General features: G+C 35.2%; 3 protein-coding genes across 5 annotated transcripts in view; 1 reads left to right on the forward strand and 2 right to left on the reverse strand.

Annotated features, from left to right (window-relative positions):
* Positions 1–5416, forward strand: part of LOC106065743 (lysosomal thioesterase PPT2-A-like) — a 23302-nt gene extending 17886 nt beyond the window's left edge. The window contains exon 10 of the mRNA XM_056042764.1: positions 5285–5416. Within this exon, the coding sequence (XP_055898739.1) occupies positions 5285–5323 (39 nt within the window). The 3' untranslated portion in view covers positions 5324–5416. The remainder of the gene's footprint in view (positions 1–5284) is intronic.
* Positions 716–9598, reverse strand: LOC106075862 (uncharacterized). Of its 2 annotated transcripts, none has more exons than XM_056042749.1 (3): positions 8780–9598; positions 5976–6028; positions 716–3474 (listed from the first exon to the last, which is right to left on the reverse strand). In XM_056042749.1, exons 2-3 carry the CDS (start codon positions 5995–5997, stop codon positions 2453–2455), a joined length of 1044 nt encoding a protein of 347 aa, XP_055898724.1. In that variant the 5' UTR covers positions 5998–6028; positions 8780–9598; the 3' UTR covers positions 716–2452. The 2 variants fall into 2 exon arrangements, with proteins under 2 accessions (XP_055898724.1, XP_055898723.1); XM_056042748.1 differs by having other exon boundaries at positions 5976–6055.
* A 1630-nt stretch (positions 9599–11228) lies between these two features.
* On the reverse strand, positions 11229–17039 carry LOC106065742 (uncharacterized). 2 transcript variants are annotated; one of them, XM_056042743.1, is made up of 2 exons: positions 16941–17039; positions 11229–13722 (listed from the first exon to the last, which is right to left on the reverse strand). In XM_056042743.1, the coding sequence occupies exon 2, from the start codon at positions 13692–13694 to the stop codon at positions 12522–12524; it is 1173 nt and encodes a 390-aa protein (XP_055898718.1). In that variant the 5' UTR covers positions 13695–13722; positions 16941–17039; the 3' UTR covers positions 11229–12521. The 2 variants fall into 2 exon arrangements, with proteins under 2 accessions (XP_055898718.1, XP_055898717.1); XM_056042742.1 differs by lacking the exon at positions 16941–17039 and adding an exon at positions 16707–16851.
* Between the last annotated feature and the right edge of the window lie 502 nt (positions 17040–17541).

Below are 17541 nucleotides of genomic sequence, written 5' to 3' on the forward strand. Positions count from 1 at the left end.
CATTCCTTGAGGTTCCAGGATAGGGTTTTCCTTGACATGTTGGATGCAGGCTTGCAAAGGGTGTGACCTATCCATCTTCAGCGTCTCAGAAGGATATCTACTTCAATGGCTGTTACTTTATTCTTTACCACATTTCCTCATTCTAGATCTTGTCTGGCCAGTAGATCTTCCTGAGGCAGGTATTGATGTATGATCGGATTTTTTTCATGGTGGTGACGAAGGTTCTCAAGATCTCTACTCTATGAAGTAGTATTAGCTTAATAATAGTGAGTAAATAGATGCTATCTTACTAGATTTTTTCTAAGACTTTTGACAAAGCTCACCACCATAGATTGCTTAAAAAAATTAAAATATTTTGGCATTGACGGTCCATTGCATCAGTGGATTCAAGATTTTCTGATAGGGAGAGAACAAACTGTGATAATAAATGGCTCTAAATCAACACCAACAACAGTAAACTCAGGTGTACCAAAAGGAAGTCTTATATTAATATATAAATGATTTACCAAATTGCATTAGTTCAGGAACAAAAGTCAGATTTCTTGCAGACGATTGCATAATAAATAGAACAATAAAAAACCCCCACAAGATACAGATATTTTACAAAGAGAATTAGATGAATTACAGAAATGGGAATCAAATTAGAGCATGTCTTTCCACCCAGAAAAATGTCAGTTATTAAGAATAATAACAAAAAAAAAACAACTAAAACAAATTAATTAAACTTATTTTATTCATGGCAAACCAGTAACACAGACTAAAAACGCAAAATACCTAGGTGTTGTAATAAATGAAAAACTGTCATGGAATCCACATATTGATGAAACTATAACAAAATCAAATAAAGCATTAGGGTTTATTAAAAGAAATTTCTATAAATCAAATAAGAACATAAAACTAAAATGTTATTAAACCTTAATAGAATATGCATTCTCTGTTTGGGACCCCTCAACTCAAGAAAACATTAAGAAACTGTAACAGACACAAAATAGAGCATTGAGATTCATAACAAAAGAATATTAACATTTAACTAGAGTAACACCTTTAGTAAAATCACTATATTTAGAAAGCCTTCAGGACAGAAGACTTAAAAGTAAAGTTGCAATTATACATAAAACACCGAACTATAATCTTCAAATACAAAAACAAAATTTAATAAAATACTCAGAAAGACACAAAGATAAATGCACATTCCTTGTTCCATATGCTAGGACAAATTTGTACAAATGCTCTTTTTTCCCTAGCGCTATTAGAGCATTGATTACCGGGTTGCCTGAGCTAGCCAGGAAAATCAGTGACTTGGCAGAATTTAGGTCATTGGTTAAAATGCATGACTAAATGCATGACGCGTAGGACGTAACCATCTTCTTTTTTGAAGTAACGTCTGTATTTTATAAGATAAGATAATGTTGTTGAAGAGCGTGATCTTGGTGGTGGGGCTTATTCCCTAGTTCCCCGGATGTTCTTCAGCGGATGGAAGTCTGTTCAAGTCTTTCTAATACATGTTCCTCCAAGGTTGTCCAAGATATGCTGCACGTCTTATTTAAAGCAATGACTTTAGCGGACTTATGTTAGTCATATTAAAAGTAAAGTTCCCCTTCAGACCTTGTGGTCTATAGGGCAGATGATGTAAAGGTCATCTAAATCTGTGGCCTACGGTTTACGAGGGTGTCATGTGGCCAGCACAACGACCAACTGCCTTTACTTTTCCCCAACTAATGTCAGGTACCCATTAGAGCTGGGTGGACTTAGAGGCGCCCAGGAATCCCGAAATAAAAATCCCAGTCTTCACCAGGATTCGAACCCGGGACCCCCAGTTCAGAAGCCAAGCGCTTTACCGCTCAGCCACCGCGCCTCCATATTCCATAGTCATATTAGTAAACGTAATAATAATCATTCATATACGTTATGTTCTGTTCATCTTAAAGTGAACATCGTGCTGAAGGCTATAAAGTAAAGTATTAGGCCTAATAATACATACAAGCTGAACTAGAATCTTCCATGCCATACATCTAGATCCAATGTTCTAGTCTAGACTACAGACTTTTAATGTTGAAATGGATCTATATACCCAAAATATAATTTTATATAAACTACAAAACCAAAACCCATAAAAAATTCTCAGAAAAGACACAGAGATTAGGAAAGATAAGGGCACATTTCTTATTCCATGCCATACCCAGAATGAATTCATTTAGAAGTTCCTCTTTCTTCCCTAGTTGTCAATAGAGCACTAGCCGAGTAGATGATCTCGTAATGCTTAAGTTTCTAATTAACACTCCCGATTAGATTTAATATTACTTAATATGCAATTATCTTCTTTCGTTTTGAAGAAATGTTTGTAACTTTACGTAACTGAGACATCAATTTCATTTGGTAATAAAAGGACAATTTGGGTTTTGATCTTGAAGGAAAATTTTGGGCTCTGATTGACATTTACACGTTAAAAAACTTAGCTCTTTTGGTCACTAGAACCACTAGCACTATTACTAGCATTGAGAGGCTGCTTTCGAAAAAGTCCAGTACAACTGATGTTAAGACCAGGCTGAAAAGCCCCAAAGTGGACATGATCACCACCGAAAGCCACACAATGAACCCAGGCGCCGCTACTTCCTGGACATGTGGGAGTCGTGTAGGTCAAACGCGTAAAATTAAATTCCTGGCTTCGCTCACTGATTTTAATGTTGTCCATCCATTTACCGATGCAGATAGTTTTGAAGCATCCATGTGGGTGTGAGATTATAAAGTTTAAATTGTCGTCAGGAACAACCTTGTACTTGTCCCAAAGTTTCTGTCTCAAGGTAAACTTGTGCTGAGCCATATCATAAAGTCTTTGTCCGAGCTGCTGACAAGTCCAATGCTTCAGGATGCACACCTCTCTGTCTTTGTTGACGTAATCTAGGGTCATGGGACTCAAAATCTCTGCCGGACTCTCTTCGTCATCGTAAAACATTCTACAGGAAGTCTGCCTGGCCTCGATCTCGTCAAACACCACATGCGAGGCTGTGTAAACTATAATTTCCCACCATGCATTGCTGGGTGTTTCCGACTTCCGGCACGACTTACAAGGACAGGTCGTGTACTCTCTAACATATTTATTACCCAGCTGATCGATAGGACTTCCTCTTCCGTCAAACCCCGCTCCATTTATAAATTTGAAAACAGAAATCTCTCCACTTCCTGTTGTCGTCACTTCCTTTCCTCGCATGTCGTAAAAAGGATACGGCTGATTTGTGTCTGGCCAGAATTCCGGCCTGTGTGGACTGACGGTACCAACGATGATTCTGACAGTCAGCTCTGCGGCACACTTGATTAGCTGGAACAGATCTGGGTCACGGTGGTTCTCGGGTAAATGCTGCATTGTGAAATCTTTGACTGAAATAAAGTCAGCATGACCCGGGTGCTTGGAGCATTGACGCGAATACTCTCGTAGACCCGATTCCCCTTCTGTAGAGACTTGACTCTCGTGTTGTCCTGAAATATACAAATACCTGCTAAAGTAATATACGTTGAAACCATTATTCATATGTATAAAAGTTTACGACAAAGTAAAACTAGTTTTAGCGACAAAGTAAAACAAGTTTTAGCGACAAAGTAAAAATTTTTCTAGCGATAAATTAAAACAAGTTCTAGCGACAAAGTAATTTTTTTCTAGCGACAAAGTAAAACTATTTTTAGCGACAAAGTAATTTTTTTTCTAGCGACAAATCAAAACTAGTTCTAGCGACAAAGTATTTTTTTTTCTAGCGACAAAGTAAAACTTCTGTAGCGACATGGTAAAACTTTTTCTAGTGACAAAGTAGAACTTCTGTTGTGACATGCTAAAACTTTTTCTAGCGACAAAGTAGAACGTTTTTCTCGCTGATGAAGATCGGAGCATGTAAGACAACTTTAATAATTTCTATTAATATGGAGTATCTTTTTTTTTTCCAATGCGATTATGAAGAAAGGAAGTATTCATTGTAAGTTGTAAGGCACATTCCTCGTCCCATATGCTAGGACAAATTTGTACAAATACTCCTTCTTCCCTAGTGCTATTAGAGCATGGAATGGGTTGCCTGAGCTATCCAGGAAAACCAGTGACTTGGCAGAATTTAAGTCATTGGTTAATATGCATGACTAAATGCATGACGCGTAGGACGTAATCATCTTTTTTTTTAAGTAACGTCTCTATTATATAAGAAGATAAGAAGAATGATGCAAGAAAAGCGGTGCTGTCGTAATCTGTGTTAAGTTCGCCAGACGACTCCAAGATGCCAGAGTGTAAAGACGTGTTTTTATCGTGAGATACATATGTGTTAAAAATATACATTTATTTCATTTTATCTCAAGCTAATTTCGTCCATATTGTAATAAAAAGTTATTTTTATATTTAGTTCACAAAGAACAAATAGAATACGCCTACAGCGGTTTAGTTGTCTACCAGCAGTTTGGTGCTACAAGTCAACGGCCGTCGATAACATTAATGTCATGTGTTGTTTTATCCCTAGATTATCATAATCCACAACATAAATAATACGTGACGACAGAGCGAGCGTGGACACAATAATTGTGTGCTAAATTAATCTGTGCTGAGAGAGAAATGTCTGAGGCAGACTTGGGGAAGCAGTGCGAGACACGGGTTGTTTTTATGGTTGCTTCTTTTTAGATAGTACAAGAATGTGATCAGACGAATTCCTGTCAAAGCTACTTTCTATCAGCACCAGAGATTACGCTTCGATTGACATTCCTGGGAGATCGATAGCGTTAAGGTCTAAAGAATAATTAAGTTATATTATAGCAGAGTTAGACATAAAAAAAAAACGCTCTTGTTTATGTATCTGTCTATTTTTATGTAGCTTTTAATCATCATGTGCTGCCCAGGTTTCATAACTATATCCACTAATCTTATAGATACTAAAGAAAGTTTTGAGTCGACACTTTACTAGTTCTAGTCGGTGTAGGTAAATGGTCAAAAGAGAACATAGTGATCAAAGGGAACCATAAGAAATCGATTACCAATGTAAAGAAGAAGGTTTAATTGCGTCTGAATCTACTGGAAGTTCGGCTATATTAGGAATGTTTTTATTTAACCATAATTTAACGAGTTAAGAAACATATTTGGAGCAATTTAAAAAAAAAATAACATTGTAGCTTTAAAAACAGGAGTTCTACGTAAGCAGAAAGTTAGAGTCCAGAGAACAGATTTCACTATATTACTTGTTTTTAATTCCAAAATTTTATTGCTACGAAAAATATGTTGAGGTCGAATTTGACGTCGTTATTTTCTATTACATTCCAGCAGAAGTCAATCTTATCAACACTTTGTTCTACTTTGACCTGAGACACTCCTAAAGTCTCCTAAGACACACGCAAATATAAAGACACGCACACCCACACACGTGGAGTTATCGCTACCTATATACCCCCCCCCTTCTAACCCAAATAAAAAATGTAATGTCAACTGTTTTGTTTTAAACATGAATAATATCTCTAGTGTCTTGAAGGATTGGTGCAATTTATTTTATAAAATATGCTCCTTTTTTTTTCAAAGAACAATAGTGAACCCAGGTCATGATAACCGAAATATTCGTAAGTTTAAAGGTCGCACAAATATATAGTAATATTATATTATAATTATATTATATATATAGATAGATAGGTAGATAGATAGTATAGTCGAAGGCCATCAGGACATGGTATATTTTAATAATAGACTTTATTGCCATGAGGTTACATTAGTTTAATGTATAACTATTTCGGCCTGTTAAAATACAACAAAGTATAGACTGTGTATAGAGGAATGCTGTGTTTAGGAAAGGTTGTGATAATTTGAATTTGTCCGCTTCAAACTCTTTCATCGTTTCCATTTCTGTTCCTTAAACAAAAGTTTTATCCAAAGGCAGGTAACTGGCTAGTAACAAAAATTATTTTAAAAAAAAAGCAAAAACGTTTTCCATAAAAAATATAAAAAAATCAATTGCATTTCTTTTTACCTCTTGAGAAGTTCAGGTTCATTCTGAGGACTGTTTACCAGCTCCAAGTTTTCCTGATTGTAGAGATGCAACAGAAATGTCTGATACAACAAAAATAAATGCATAGCTTAATACAATTTAATTAAAACAATTTGTTCATGATTAAATTTAAATAATTCCAGAACCATAGACTTATATATAAGTCTATGTCCAGAACATTAAGTTCGCATTTTTACCAGTTTCAAAGTTATCGTAATTTTAAAAGAATATTTTTTTTTAATATTATTTAAACATGTTTACTAAAATATCCTCGTTATATAGTGTACAAGAAATGTTTAAAAATTAATATTAGTTTATTGAAATTAGAAAATCTAATGTAATTTTTTTTTCTTGTTGTTTTTTAATTGTAGTATTGATCGTACTCTATTATTAAAGTAAACAATTATATCCCAACTCACCTAAAATTGTGCTTATTGACACGGTTCTATTTATATACAAAAAAAAAAACACTGACTATTAGTGTAGGCTTACAAGAAAGACTACAAAAGTGGGCAATACATTGGACTTAAATGGACACTGGACATAAGTGGACAAAACAGGAGACAGACAATACATTGGACATACGTGGACGAAACAGTGGGCAATACACTGAACTTAAATGGACAAAACTGTGGCTTGAGTCATAGAGTGTACATATTGATCCGTCATTTTTAATGGTATTACAAACATCTAAAATGACTCTCTGATGATTTACCTTAGAAATGATTCTTGCTGCCCTTAAACGAAAACATAACAAAAGTTAGCAAAAGTGTTATTGATAGAACTGAGATGATCTTTAGATAAAAATGCCTGACCCACTCTGTTGCTTCCGCAAAATCTAAGGATATCAAAAATGGTTTGGAAAGAAGGGGTGGTGGGTTCAGTTTCTTTCAGTGAATTTCAATGTTGTCAATTATCTACGAAAATGGTCTTACATGTGTAACGCAAAAAATGTTATTGAAATTCGAGGTTATGTTGTGGGTGTTTTGTGTCTCATGAAAAATAAAAATATTTATAAAAAAAATGTCTCATTGATTGAAACCAATAAATTGATGTGCGCTCAGGAATAACAAGATACATATAATATGAGGATCAAACAGAACAATAAAAATATTCATCTGGTACTCAATGAATGATCTAAATATCTGACGCGAGAGTCAGTGAACTAAAGCGTATAGAGCTTAATATATGATTTTTACCTTTACCTATCCCTTAGTCTATGGACCATTGGGGCGCCATGCAAGAATCGTCGACCGTCTTTCTCCATTCCTCTCTGTCTTTTGCCTTGTTTAGAACCTCTTTCAATTTTAGGCCCTTCCATTCTTTAATGTTGTCCTCCCATCGCTTTCTCTGTCTGCCTCTTCTTCTTTTCCCTGGTACTATTCCCCGAAGGAAGGTCTTTGCGAGCACCGAAGATCTTGTAATATGGCCTTAAATTTTACGCTTGCATTGTTTTTTTTTACAATATTTAGCATGTCATCATGGGGTCCAATCGCTGCTGTTCCCCTGTCTCTAATCTCTTGGTTTGTGATGCAGTCTTTGAAAGTGATACCTAGGATCCTTCTGTAGCATCTCAATTCCATTGCTAGGATACTCCACTCTAGCTCAGTCAGTTCCAAGAATCACAAGCATGTAAAAATGTGACCATGACCAGAGAGCGTATCAGTCTGATTTTGGTGCCAAGGGTTAAGCCTTTGGCTTTCCATCTTATTTTAAGTTTTGAAAGGGGTTTCAATACATGTTATCTCTCTATGTAGATTAACTTAAAAAATAGTAATACAATTTTTTTTTACACATGCTACTAGATCTATTTTTCTTCACTAAATTACTTTGCACAAGCTTGCATTATGTGGAAATCTATATCAATGTCAGAATGAAATAGCTAAAATGTTACAGTTAGACATGATCATATTTTATAAGTACCATGTCACACTTCTGATCACATATAAGACACTGTCTTCGTTTCCGAAGATTGAGGATGAGTGCAGTATTCTACATTACACAGACCCACTTCAGACCTACATATTTTGCCGCATCTTATGCAGACAAAGCCGTTGTCCACGGGGGTCTACTTAAGTTTTTCTTTTCTTAGTCTGCACCTGTCTTCGGCAAGGGCCCTTCTTTGGATCTCTTCAGCTGTATTAGGAAGTCATCTGTCGCAACCTTCATTTCTTTACGCCAGTGAGGGTAAAAGGGCGCATGATCACTGGTGCTTCTATACTGTCCACACCTCAAATAAATTGGATATTTGTAACGTAGGTCTGCCAGCGTTTGCCCGTTTTTCAACGAAGGCAGCTTCAATGGAATCATTCGTGAAGCTCTATATGCCCCTATGGAACATCCAGGTCTCAGAGCCATATGAAAGCGTGGTGAGAACCACTAGATTATGGACATCGATTTTCGTCGCCAAGCGAATTCCTATTTCCCCGAAGTCTCGTTTGGAGACGACCCAAATTTTAATATGTATACGTGTAAAATAATAATTGTTAAGTCTGCCTATCGAGTATCATTTGTTGGGTAACAGTATATTGTAAACAAACAAATAATGGTTTATAAATCACAAGTTAGCTTTGTTTATTGTTTTGATTTTGAACAAGTTTATCTGACCAAGGCAATACATACTTGAATACGAACTTTAGTTCTGGAACTACAGTGATCTAGTAGCTACAAATGTTTCTGGTCAATATTAACACTATGCTCAGGCACTTACTTGTACTTAATATAGACACATTTTTAGATTAATCAGCGCTGTGTTTTTATACTTGTTATATTTAAAATTTACTTACCTTGGACTGGAATAAGCCTTGAAGAATAAATATATGAATGCAGGTATATGGAATCTTTTAAATAATGACAATTTAATTGCAAGTGAAATAACAGTAGTTTAGTTTTTATTTTATAAGTTTATTTCTTGTTTGATCGTTTCTTGGTTAATATTTTTATGCATAATAGAAACAATGCATTAAAACTAAAGTTTATTTTGATACGTATATATTATGGAAGACTTCGTTCATTCAATAACTCTCATGGTAATGAAACTAGTCGGCTGGTAGAGATTGTTTTCTGGAAAAAGTTCTAGATCAGATGTCAAGGTCAGCAGCTCAGACTCTTGACGTGTAGCAAACCAGTGAGCGCGCACAACTGAGCACACTTTCGTGAGTGAGGGACGTGGGTGAGCGTAAGTTAAGCATTACACAAATATCACATATTATGTACGTGTGTAGAGAACACTTGCTAGAACCGCGTTCAGATGTACAGTAATTGGATTTGGGGGGGGGGGAGTGAGGCACAGTTATGTAGAGAAACTCAGACTTAACAAGTTGAAAGGAAAAAACAAGGAGAAATGTGAAAGAAAATTAGACAATATAAACAGAAATAATTTTATACAGAAAACAAAAAAATTAATAGCATTATATACTCTAGTACGAAGAATATATTTTATTAAAAAAAGAAGTAAAAAATAAAATGTCCAATCAAATAAAAAAATAATTTTTAAAGTTTATATTCAACAATATAAATATACAATATCTTGAAAAAAGAATAATTAAAAACTACTTTCGCTTATCGAACATCTCCAGAGTGAATACTTGTTTTTTTTTCTAATATAATAATATTAGCAATATATATATATATATATATATATATATATATATATATATATATATATATATATATATATATATATATATATATATATATATATAGTATAGGTTAGTGGTATATACATAAAAAAGAAAAATACCAATATAAAACAGCAAATCAGGCAATAAAGTTTGCATTTATAAGAACATTATATTACATTTTGTAAATAGAGCAAAACACAAGGTCAAAGCCTATTTGAACATATTAAATGTGATATTATTTATAACTTTATACAATATAAAAATTACTTTTATCACTTATGAATTCGAGATTTAAAATTACTCGATATTTCAAAGTGATTAAATATTTACTGAATTACTGCCTGGTCATGTGGTATGTGCTTTGGACTGTCGACTCAATGATCCCGGGATTGAACCCTGCCCACTGCCTCCTTCCCCCTACCATCCTGCTGAAGGTTTCGGCTAAGATATAATCATCTTCACTTCTTGCTGTAGCCTACACCTGACACATGTCAAACAAAGTGTGAATCTAGAACAGAACCATCTAACTATGTATTCGTATGATATTCCCAAATAAAACTGTTTCATTTATCTTGTTAGGGATTTTGTTTTAGTACAACGAAGTCTTCATGATTTAGATTTAATCAAGTCTGTTATCTTTAAAAAAACAACACGTCTGATGAATTGAAAAGTTAAAAGTCAACATTTACAACACACTGGCTGGCAAAAAGGAGGAACCCCTCAATACTGTGAAGAGATGATGAAAGCTGAGCTGGTATGGTTATAGTGTAAGACATGGCTCACTGTCTAAAGTCATTCTTCAATGTACAGTGGAGGAAACACGAAGAAAGGGTCGTCCAAGAAAAAGCTGGCTGGACAATGTAAAAGAATGGACAAGCCTCTCTCTTGATATCCTGCTAAGAACAGCTGCTGATCGGGAAAAGTGGCGGATTTAGTTACAATGACTGTCTCAGCACCCTTAGGACGAAAGTCAAGGGACAGGTGAGAGAGAGAGAGGCAGAAAGAGATGAACAAATTGTTATGTTCTCTTAATTTATACCTATTATTCGGAACTACGAAACGTTTAAAGCCAGCTGAGGTATTAGTAGCCTTGATAGCGAAATTGAAAATAAAGTAAAGTACACTTTTAGACCTTGCGATCAACGGGACAGTCGATGTTAATGTCATCAGTCTCTACGGCTCATAGTTAACGAGCAAGGCTGTTATGTGACCAGAACAACAAGCAACAACTTTTCCTTTCCAAAACTAAGGTCAGGTACCCATCAGAGTTGGGTGAACTTATAGTCGACCTAAATTAAATTAAATTAAATTAAACATGTCAGCATTCACCACTATTAGAACCAAAAAACCCACAGTTTCTACAGCCCACGGTTAACGTACAGCTGCCATATTCTCATACTGTAATGACAAATCACTTTTACGTTAGCTCATCTGTTATAAGACCCAAAGATTCCTATGTTGATAAAGCTAAAATTGAATAGCGCAAATTTTGAGGTTTCCTAATAAAAAAAGTTATATTGTGTTAGTTGTTTATACGTAGATTTATCCGACTTCAAGTGTGAACATATTAGACTATTGGCACGTCTATGTTGTAAATAAGTGTACACTATGTTGTACATATAATGAAAATACTTCGTTCTCTTTGTCGGGATGGACAGATAACCGATAAACAGACACAGGCAACCCATAGTAGGTTAAAAAAGGATGAAAAAGGCTTACAAATTAGGACCAAAACTATAAGGCAAGGTAAACTTTAGACTATTTGATAAAACGTGTCCAAAGATCATATTACTTTATAAAATGAATTGTTTTTTAGAGAAAAAGACTTCGCTGTATTTCGTTATGGCGAAAAAACAAGTGGACCTTCAGATTGTTTATTTTACAAGTCTCTCTCTCTTTCTCTCTCTCTCTCTCTCTCTCTCTCTCTCGCTCTCTCTCTCTTGGCACTTTATATCTCTATTGTCTACTGTACGTTGATCAATGAACACGCCCTTTTTCATGGAGTAAATGTTCAGAGTTTTGTCCAATGCATGCTGGAGGAAGGACATGATAAGATAAGATAAGATGATTTTATTGATCCAATCAAATGGAAATTCAGTTTGACTACAATTGACAACCTCAGCGTAACTACTTTACAAAAACAATATGGATGAAAAAATTCGAACAGCAATCATTCACAACCAGCGCTTTATGAATTTGACTTCTATGTACTTCTCGATGACGACAGCTGATCTTGTAACACTCTGACCGAAAGTGGGATGAAGGAGTTTTTAAATCTTTCTGTTTTAGTCCTAATGGAAAGGAGACGACAACTTCGTTCCGATCTGATGTAACTGTAGGTTAATGGGTGCAGGTTGTCTTTAAGAATCGTGAGTGTTTTGGAAATGCATCTTTCTTGATCTCGAAAAGATAGGGGGATGGAACGCCCTTCTTTTGCCGGACATCTGGTAACCAATAATAACCACAGTGCAGATTGAACCCTGACGTTAAGGTTGGTTTCGCATCTTGAAGTCTTCATTAACTACTGAGCTAGAAAAAAGCACATTCTCGTTGAGAAGCACAAAGAGGAAGTGACGTAGATCTACTTTCGCTTAGTGATGCTAGTCCATCACTTCCGTTGATTCTTGTTAGCAAATGCTCTTCTACAACACGAAGTTGGCAGCTTAAATTTAAATTGGCCAGATTCAGTGCACGCAACGTAAAACAAGGCGACATTTAAAAAAAATCAGTCTCCAAAGTTGAGTAGTAACAATTAGTCAATGACTGTATGTAGCTGGAACTCGGGCTTAAAAACGACATATATTTTGTTTCATTATAGTTTTAATATTAAAAGTTTGAATTACCGTATTTCTAGCCTACTGTAATACAGATTGCTTAAACACAACTTTTATTTGTTGTAGAAACATTATAAATTAGAATAACCAATCATAATCAGGGGCGTTAAGCATGATCGTGCCGCCATTAGCCAAAAGACAGATTGTGTTACTACAGTTTTTGTCATTAAGTCCGGCCAGACAATATAGGCTGCTCTAAGAGAGACTGATGCAAAGGGAACTACCATCAAACCGAAGATGATAGATATTAGAAGCAACCTTTGACCCTCTGCGCGTTGATTCATGGGAGTCACCTGTATCGTGTTGACTCCCTGGTTTAAGTTGATGTTCACCGTTGAGGACTGGTTCATAACCTGTTGGTTTGTTGGATATGAATAATAGGGACTTGAACTCGGTGGATTATAATGAACAGTGCCAGGGGCGTAACCCTGGGGAGGGTATTGAGTTAAATTTCCTTGTTGTGTAAAAGCCTGTTGAGACCCAACTATGGGTTGCTGGTTGGTGCTTATAACCTGTCCTTGTTGGGATGTGGGAAAATGATGAACATTACCAGGAGCGTAGCCCTGAGGAGGGTATTGTGTTGAGTTGACTCCTTGTTGTGTGACAGTCTGTTGAGACACCACTATGGGTTGATGGTTGGTGCTTATAGTCTGTCCCTGTTGCGATGTGGGAAAATGGACACAGTTGAGAACAATACTGACTACTATTGAGAGTGAGACCGGTAGAAACACTGATACCCCAAACATGGAATCCAAAGACTGGGTGTTTATGCAGAAATATTCATAATTAACATTTGACATGCAAAGTGGAAGTACTATAATTAGTCCTAAGATCCAAGGGACGCTACTCGCACCAACTGCAGACAATGATTTATAGTTGTTGTCATGGATACTTTGAATCCTGTTTCTGAGGAAGACTTCAGCTGCCAGTACCACAAGACCAAGTCCGTAGACGAAATGAATCAAGTAGGACATGTAGGTTGTGATATTTGTACTTAACCTGCAGGTCATGAAGGTTGGATCTGCCTCAAAAAATCCTCTAGCAAGCACTACTAACGGGAAGAGGGCAAAGATGATGTCTCCTATAGCCAAGGATATAATCATCATTAACTTGACGCTCTGATAAAACATTGGTTTTCTGACTTGGGTGACGATGAGTGCCCCGTTGATCAAACATATTAGAAGTATGAAGATCACAATCAGCGCTTTGTCAGCAATTAATAGTTCATCCGTGTTAGGTAGCATCTTGAGAATATCTAGGCGTTCTTGCTATCTGAAAAGCAAGAACAATAACATTAGAAATGCTTTTTAAAAAATGAATGCTTATATTAAGTATAATTGTATAAATTAATTTGTTTTTTTTTTAAGTATAGTTGTATTAATTTACAAGTCTTGTAATTTATATAAGTATGCGACCAGTGGTGCAGCTGGGGGGGGGGGGAGGGGAGGAGGGGGGAGAATTTTAAAATCCCTCTGGCCCCCACTTGAGGGGGCTCAAGAATAGGTGCTTTTAAATTAAATATTAAATATGACGCAAAATGCAGGGGTCTCAAAAGAGGTCAAGACTCCCAGGCCCCCAAATGATTGAAATTTCCTAGCTACGCCCCTGTAATCGACCCAGACCTAATAAATCTGTGCGGTAGGAATATTTTACCAATTGTATTTGTTTAGCTTTAAGTTTTCTCAATGCGCTATGATCGTATCACTTGTCTGGACCAGTTGTTAAAGGCTGAGGAAAGAAGGGGGTACTTTGGTGAATGTTTACATGATCGCTTTTTTTAAAATGTATATTAAAGTTGAAACATCTGTCAAGTACGATTTCTTTCCTTTGTTCAAGATACCAAACACAATAATTAATTACCAATAGTTAATAGCTAATTGGTTAGTTTTTGTTTGTTTGTTTCTGGTGCTGTCAGGTAAAAGAAATAATTGTGCAAAATTTTTGCTTAATCCAAGATTGGGCCTAAACTTGGGCCGAGTTGTGTTTGCATCTTGGACAGCTTAACCCAGTTCACTCCTCCAACCCACATGTCAAAGCTGAAATTGTACTAATACTACGAAAGCTACATCATTAGAGAATCACTGCACTACAGAAATGTAACTTAGCAACAAGCAAAATATAAAAAAAATACTAAAAAAAAAAACCCACAAAGCTTATATTGTGGAAAGAACCGCACAATTACTAGCACACATTTCAACAATGCAACATTTTTTCTCCCTTTTTCTCTTTAAGACAAAATTAAAATAAACAAAATTAAATGATTATCAATAGTTCATTAACTAATCGGTTAATTTGTATTGATTCATGGGCTGTCATTGTCAATTAAACATTTTGTGCAAGGTTTCAACTTGATGCCTTCGTAATATTTGGGGGGGGGGGGCGTCACGGCCTCTTTAACTAATCAACGTAATCATCTTCTTTTTTGAAATAAAGTCTGTATTATAAAAGATATGATAAGATTATGTAAACTTGTTGTTCTATTTATTCTTCTTACTGCCTTTCCACATAGAATATTAAATACAGCTTTCTGTAATTTCTATGAAATTATTTACTTTGTCACTTTTTAAAATCACTCTTAAATTCCTAATCTTCTTTTTTTTTTTTTTCATTTTCTTTTGTTTTCTTATGAGTTCCATTACATCTCCACCACATTTCTTCATACCGTTTTGTCTACTTTTTCTCTCAGTACATTTCATTTCATTATTTAATGTCTACGGGATTAAAAAGAAAGTCGAAGTGTAAACAAAGGGCACATAATTGTGATTCACTTTTTTTTAGAGTTAACTCCCCAGTAAAGAAGAAATAAAAGACAGCAGATGAGAGTTCAATCGAGCGTAGACAAATGTCCTTCTTTGTGTGTGTGTTTGGGGGGGGGGGGAGGGGAAGTATTGAAAGACAGCTCGAAGCTAACCTTGACCTTGTGTCTGCTGTCTGCCTAGACACGTCTGAAATTCAAGAGGAAGATTGACTTGAGCCACAGGAAGTATTATTTAAGATCCCGCCTGTTATAGAGTGTGTGTTGATGTGTGTGTGTGTGTGTGTGTTGCTATGGTGACGGTCATAAGAGTTTAGCGATTGGTTGATGGTTATGCAGTGTGAATGATGCAAGATTAGCGGCATTGCCATAAGCTATTTCGGGTCGGCCAGACGACTCCAGAAAGCCAGAGTAAAAAGACGTGTTTTTGTATGAAGTAGATATTGTTACAAATATCATTTCATATTATTACTAAAGTCTAATACAGTAATTTCATTTCATCTTAAGTTAAATTTGTTTATATTGTATAAAAGCTATAATTAGAATTGTTCAAGGGGAAGTTTTTCAAGTTATTTTACGGTTTTAACTCTTTCTCTCCTAACCGACGATACCATCGTTGATTTGACCTAATTAAATTAAATTAATATTAAATTTTTTTAACTTGACTTTGAATTATATAAAAAGAACATGCATTTCCCTTTAATTCTCCACCAAATAAAACATTTTCTGATAACAAACAACAAAGCTATTGAAGCCCAATCATAACAAGGGTAGTGAAATAGTAATGCGCAAAATGAAGAATTCCTTTAAAATGTGGAAAAATAATTACGGAGAGAAAGAGTTAAAAGTTAACCTATTACTGGATTACCGGTAGTTTGGTACTACAAGTCAACAACCGTCAACAGCACCGACCCATATATACACAAACACTGGCGTTTAGACATTAGCTAGAAATATATTTTATCAATGTATCAATCTAGGTAAAGTAACACAAGTTTAAATATGACAAAACAATTCGTAGAGATGTTTAGAAAAAAAAGAACTAGAATTCAGTTACTGGACACTCATCTATCTATCTAAGTACCTACCTTTTCTTATCTACAGAATCAGCATATTATATATATTAAATTCTTATAAGTAATAAATTTATAATATTCGATGTACAAAGCTCTATTTGATATGTATAAACTAACAAACACATATCTCGTTACCACTTTTAGGTATTTATTTTATTTTTGTTAGTATTATTATTATTATATATTTTTATATCTCATTAACGTTAGTATTATTATTATTATTTATTTTGATATTTTATTTTTGTTATTATTATTATTATTATTATTTATTTTGATATCTCATTTACGTTAGTATTATTATTTATTTTGATATTTTATTTTTTGTTAGTATTATTATTATTATTTATTTTGAAATATCTACACAACCAAATTATAACAACATAAAATGAAAGGATTGTGTTTAAGAGCAGGCCTACATCACTTACATTGCGCCGACGTATCCAACAAAACGTTTAACTTAATTGAGTGCTTTGACTAGGCAGGCACTACTTTTATCCCCTTAGTATTCATACGCAGCGATAACTAAATCGATTTCATAAGGCGTCTAAGATAACGGCACTATTTTTAAAAAATAAACTCATGGTCAAGAGATCTAGGCCAGATAAAAAAAAAATGCGTTTTCTTGATAAGAAAAAGAGCTTAAGCAATGACATGCTTACCTGTTCTATAACCCGCACCCACAGATGTACTTAAAGTGGATTCTTTCAAAGTACGACGGCGCAATATATACATCAATTTGTTTGCCTTTAGTTTTGAAAAACAAAAATCTTTCAACACAGTGATTATATATCTTGGATTACATTCACAAACTGAACATTAGGCCAGTGGGTATCTAGGCTTACGGATAACAAATGGTTGGAAACAAGTGGCGTTCCTAGGGTCCTAGGCGCATGGGGCAGCAAAGCCCTTCGCCCCCCATCCCCCGCCACCTCCCAATAGTAATGTCAATGTTTCTCTAATTTTTACCAGTGACACCGTCCTACACGAAAAATAAAATCGTTTCCACCAACCCCTCTTCTTCTCTCCCTTAGCTAACAAGGGGGTCTGAAAAAGTGCTGAAGTCTCGGGAAGTGAGGTCCAGGAAGGGTTTAGGAATGTAAGGGAAAAGGAAAGAAAGTTTTAAAACTTACAATTTGAACACAATTGTCTGGATTTTCGTTCCATATCTAGGCCAACATGTATTTACAATATGTTTAGAATACAGGAGTTTGTTTGATTCGTCGGAAACGTTTTTTAAGAATATTTTTAAGTAGAGTTTTT

This window comes from Biomphalaria glabrata, chromosome 9 (assembly GCF_947242115.1).
Source record: "Biomphalaria glabrata chromosome 9, xgBioGlab47.1, whole genome shotgun sequence".
Classification (NCBI taxonomy): domain Eukaryota; kingdom Metazoa; phylum Mollusca; class Gastropoda; family Planorbidae; genus Biomphalaria; species Biomphalaria glabrata.

What these genes read in the sequence shown, in the direction of transcription:
- LOC106065742 (XM_056042743.1), bottom strand. Translation starts at nt 13,694, where the DNA reads ATGCTACCTAACACGGATGAACTATTAATTGCTGACAAAGCGCTGATT.
- LOC106075862 (XM_056042749.1), bottom strand. Translation starts at nt 5,997, where the DNA reads ATGAACCTGAACTTCTCAAGAG. An exon ending in GAACCTGAACTTCTCAAGAG is followed by an intron (nt 3,475 to 5,975) that starts GTAAAAAGAAAT and finishes TGTATATTTCAG; the next exon opens with GACAACACGAGAGTCAAGTC.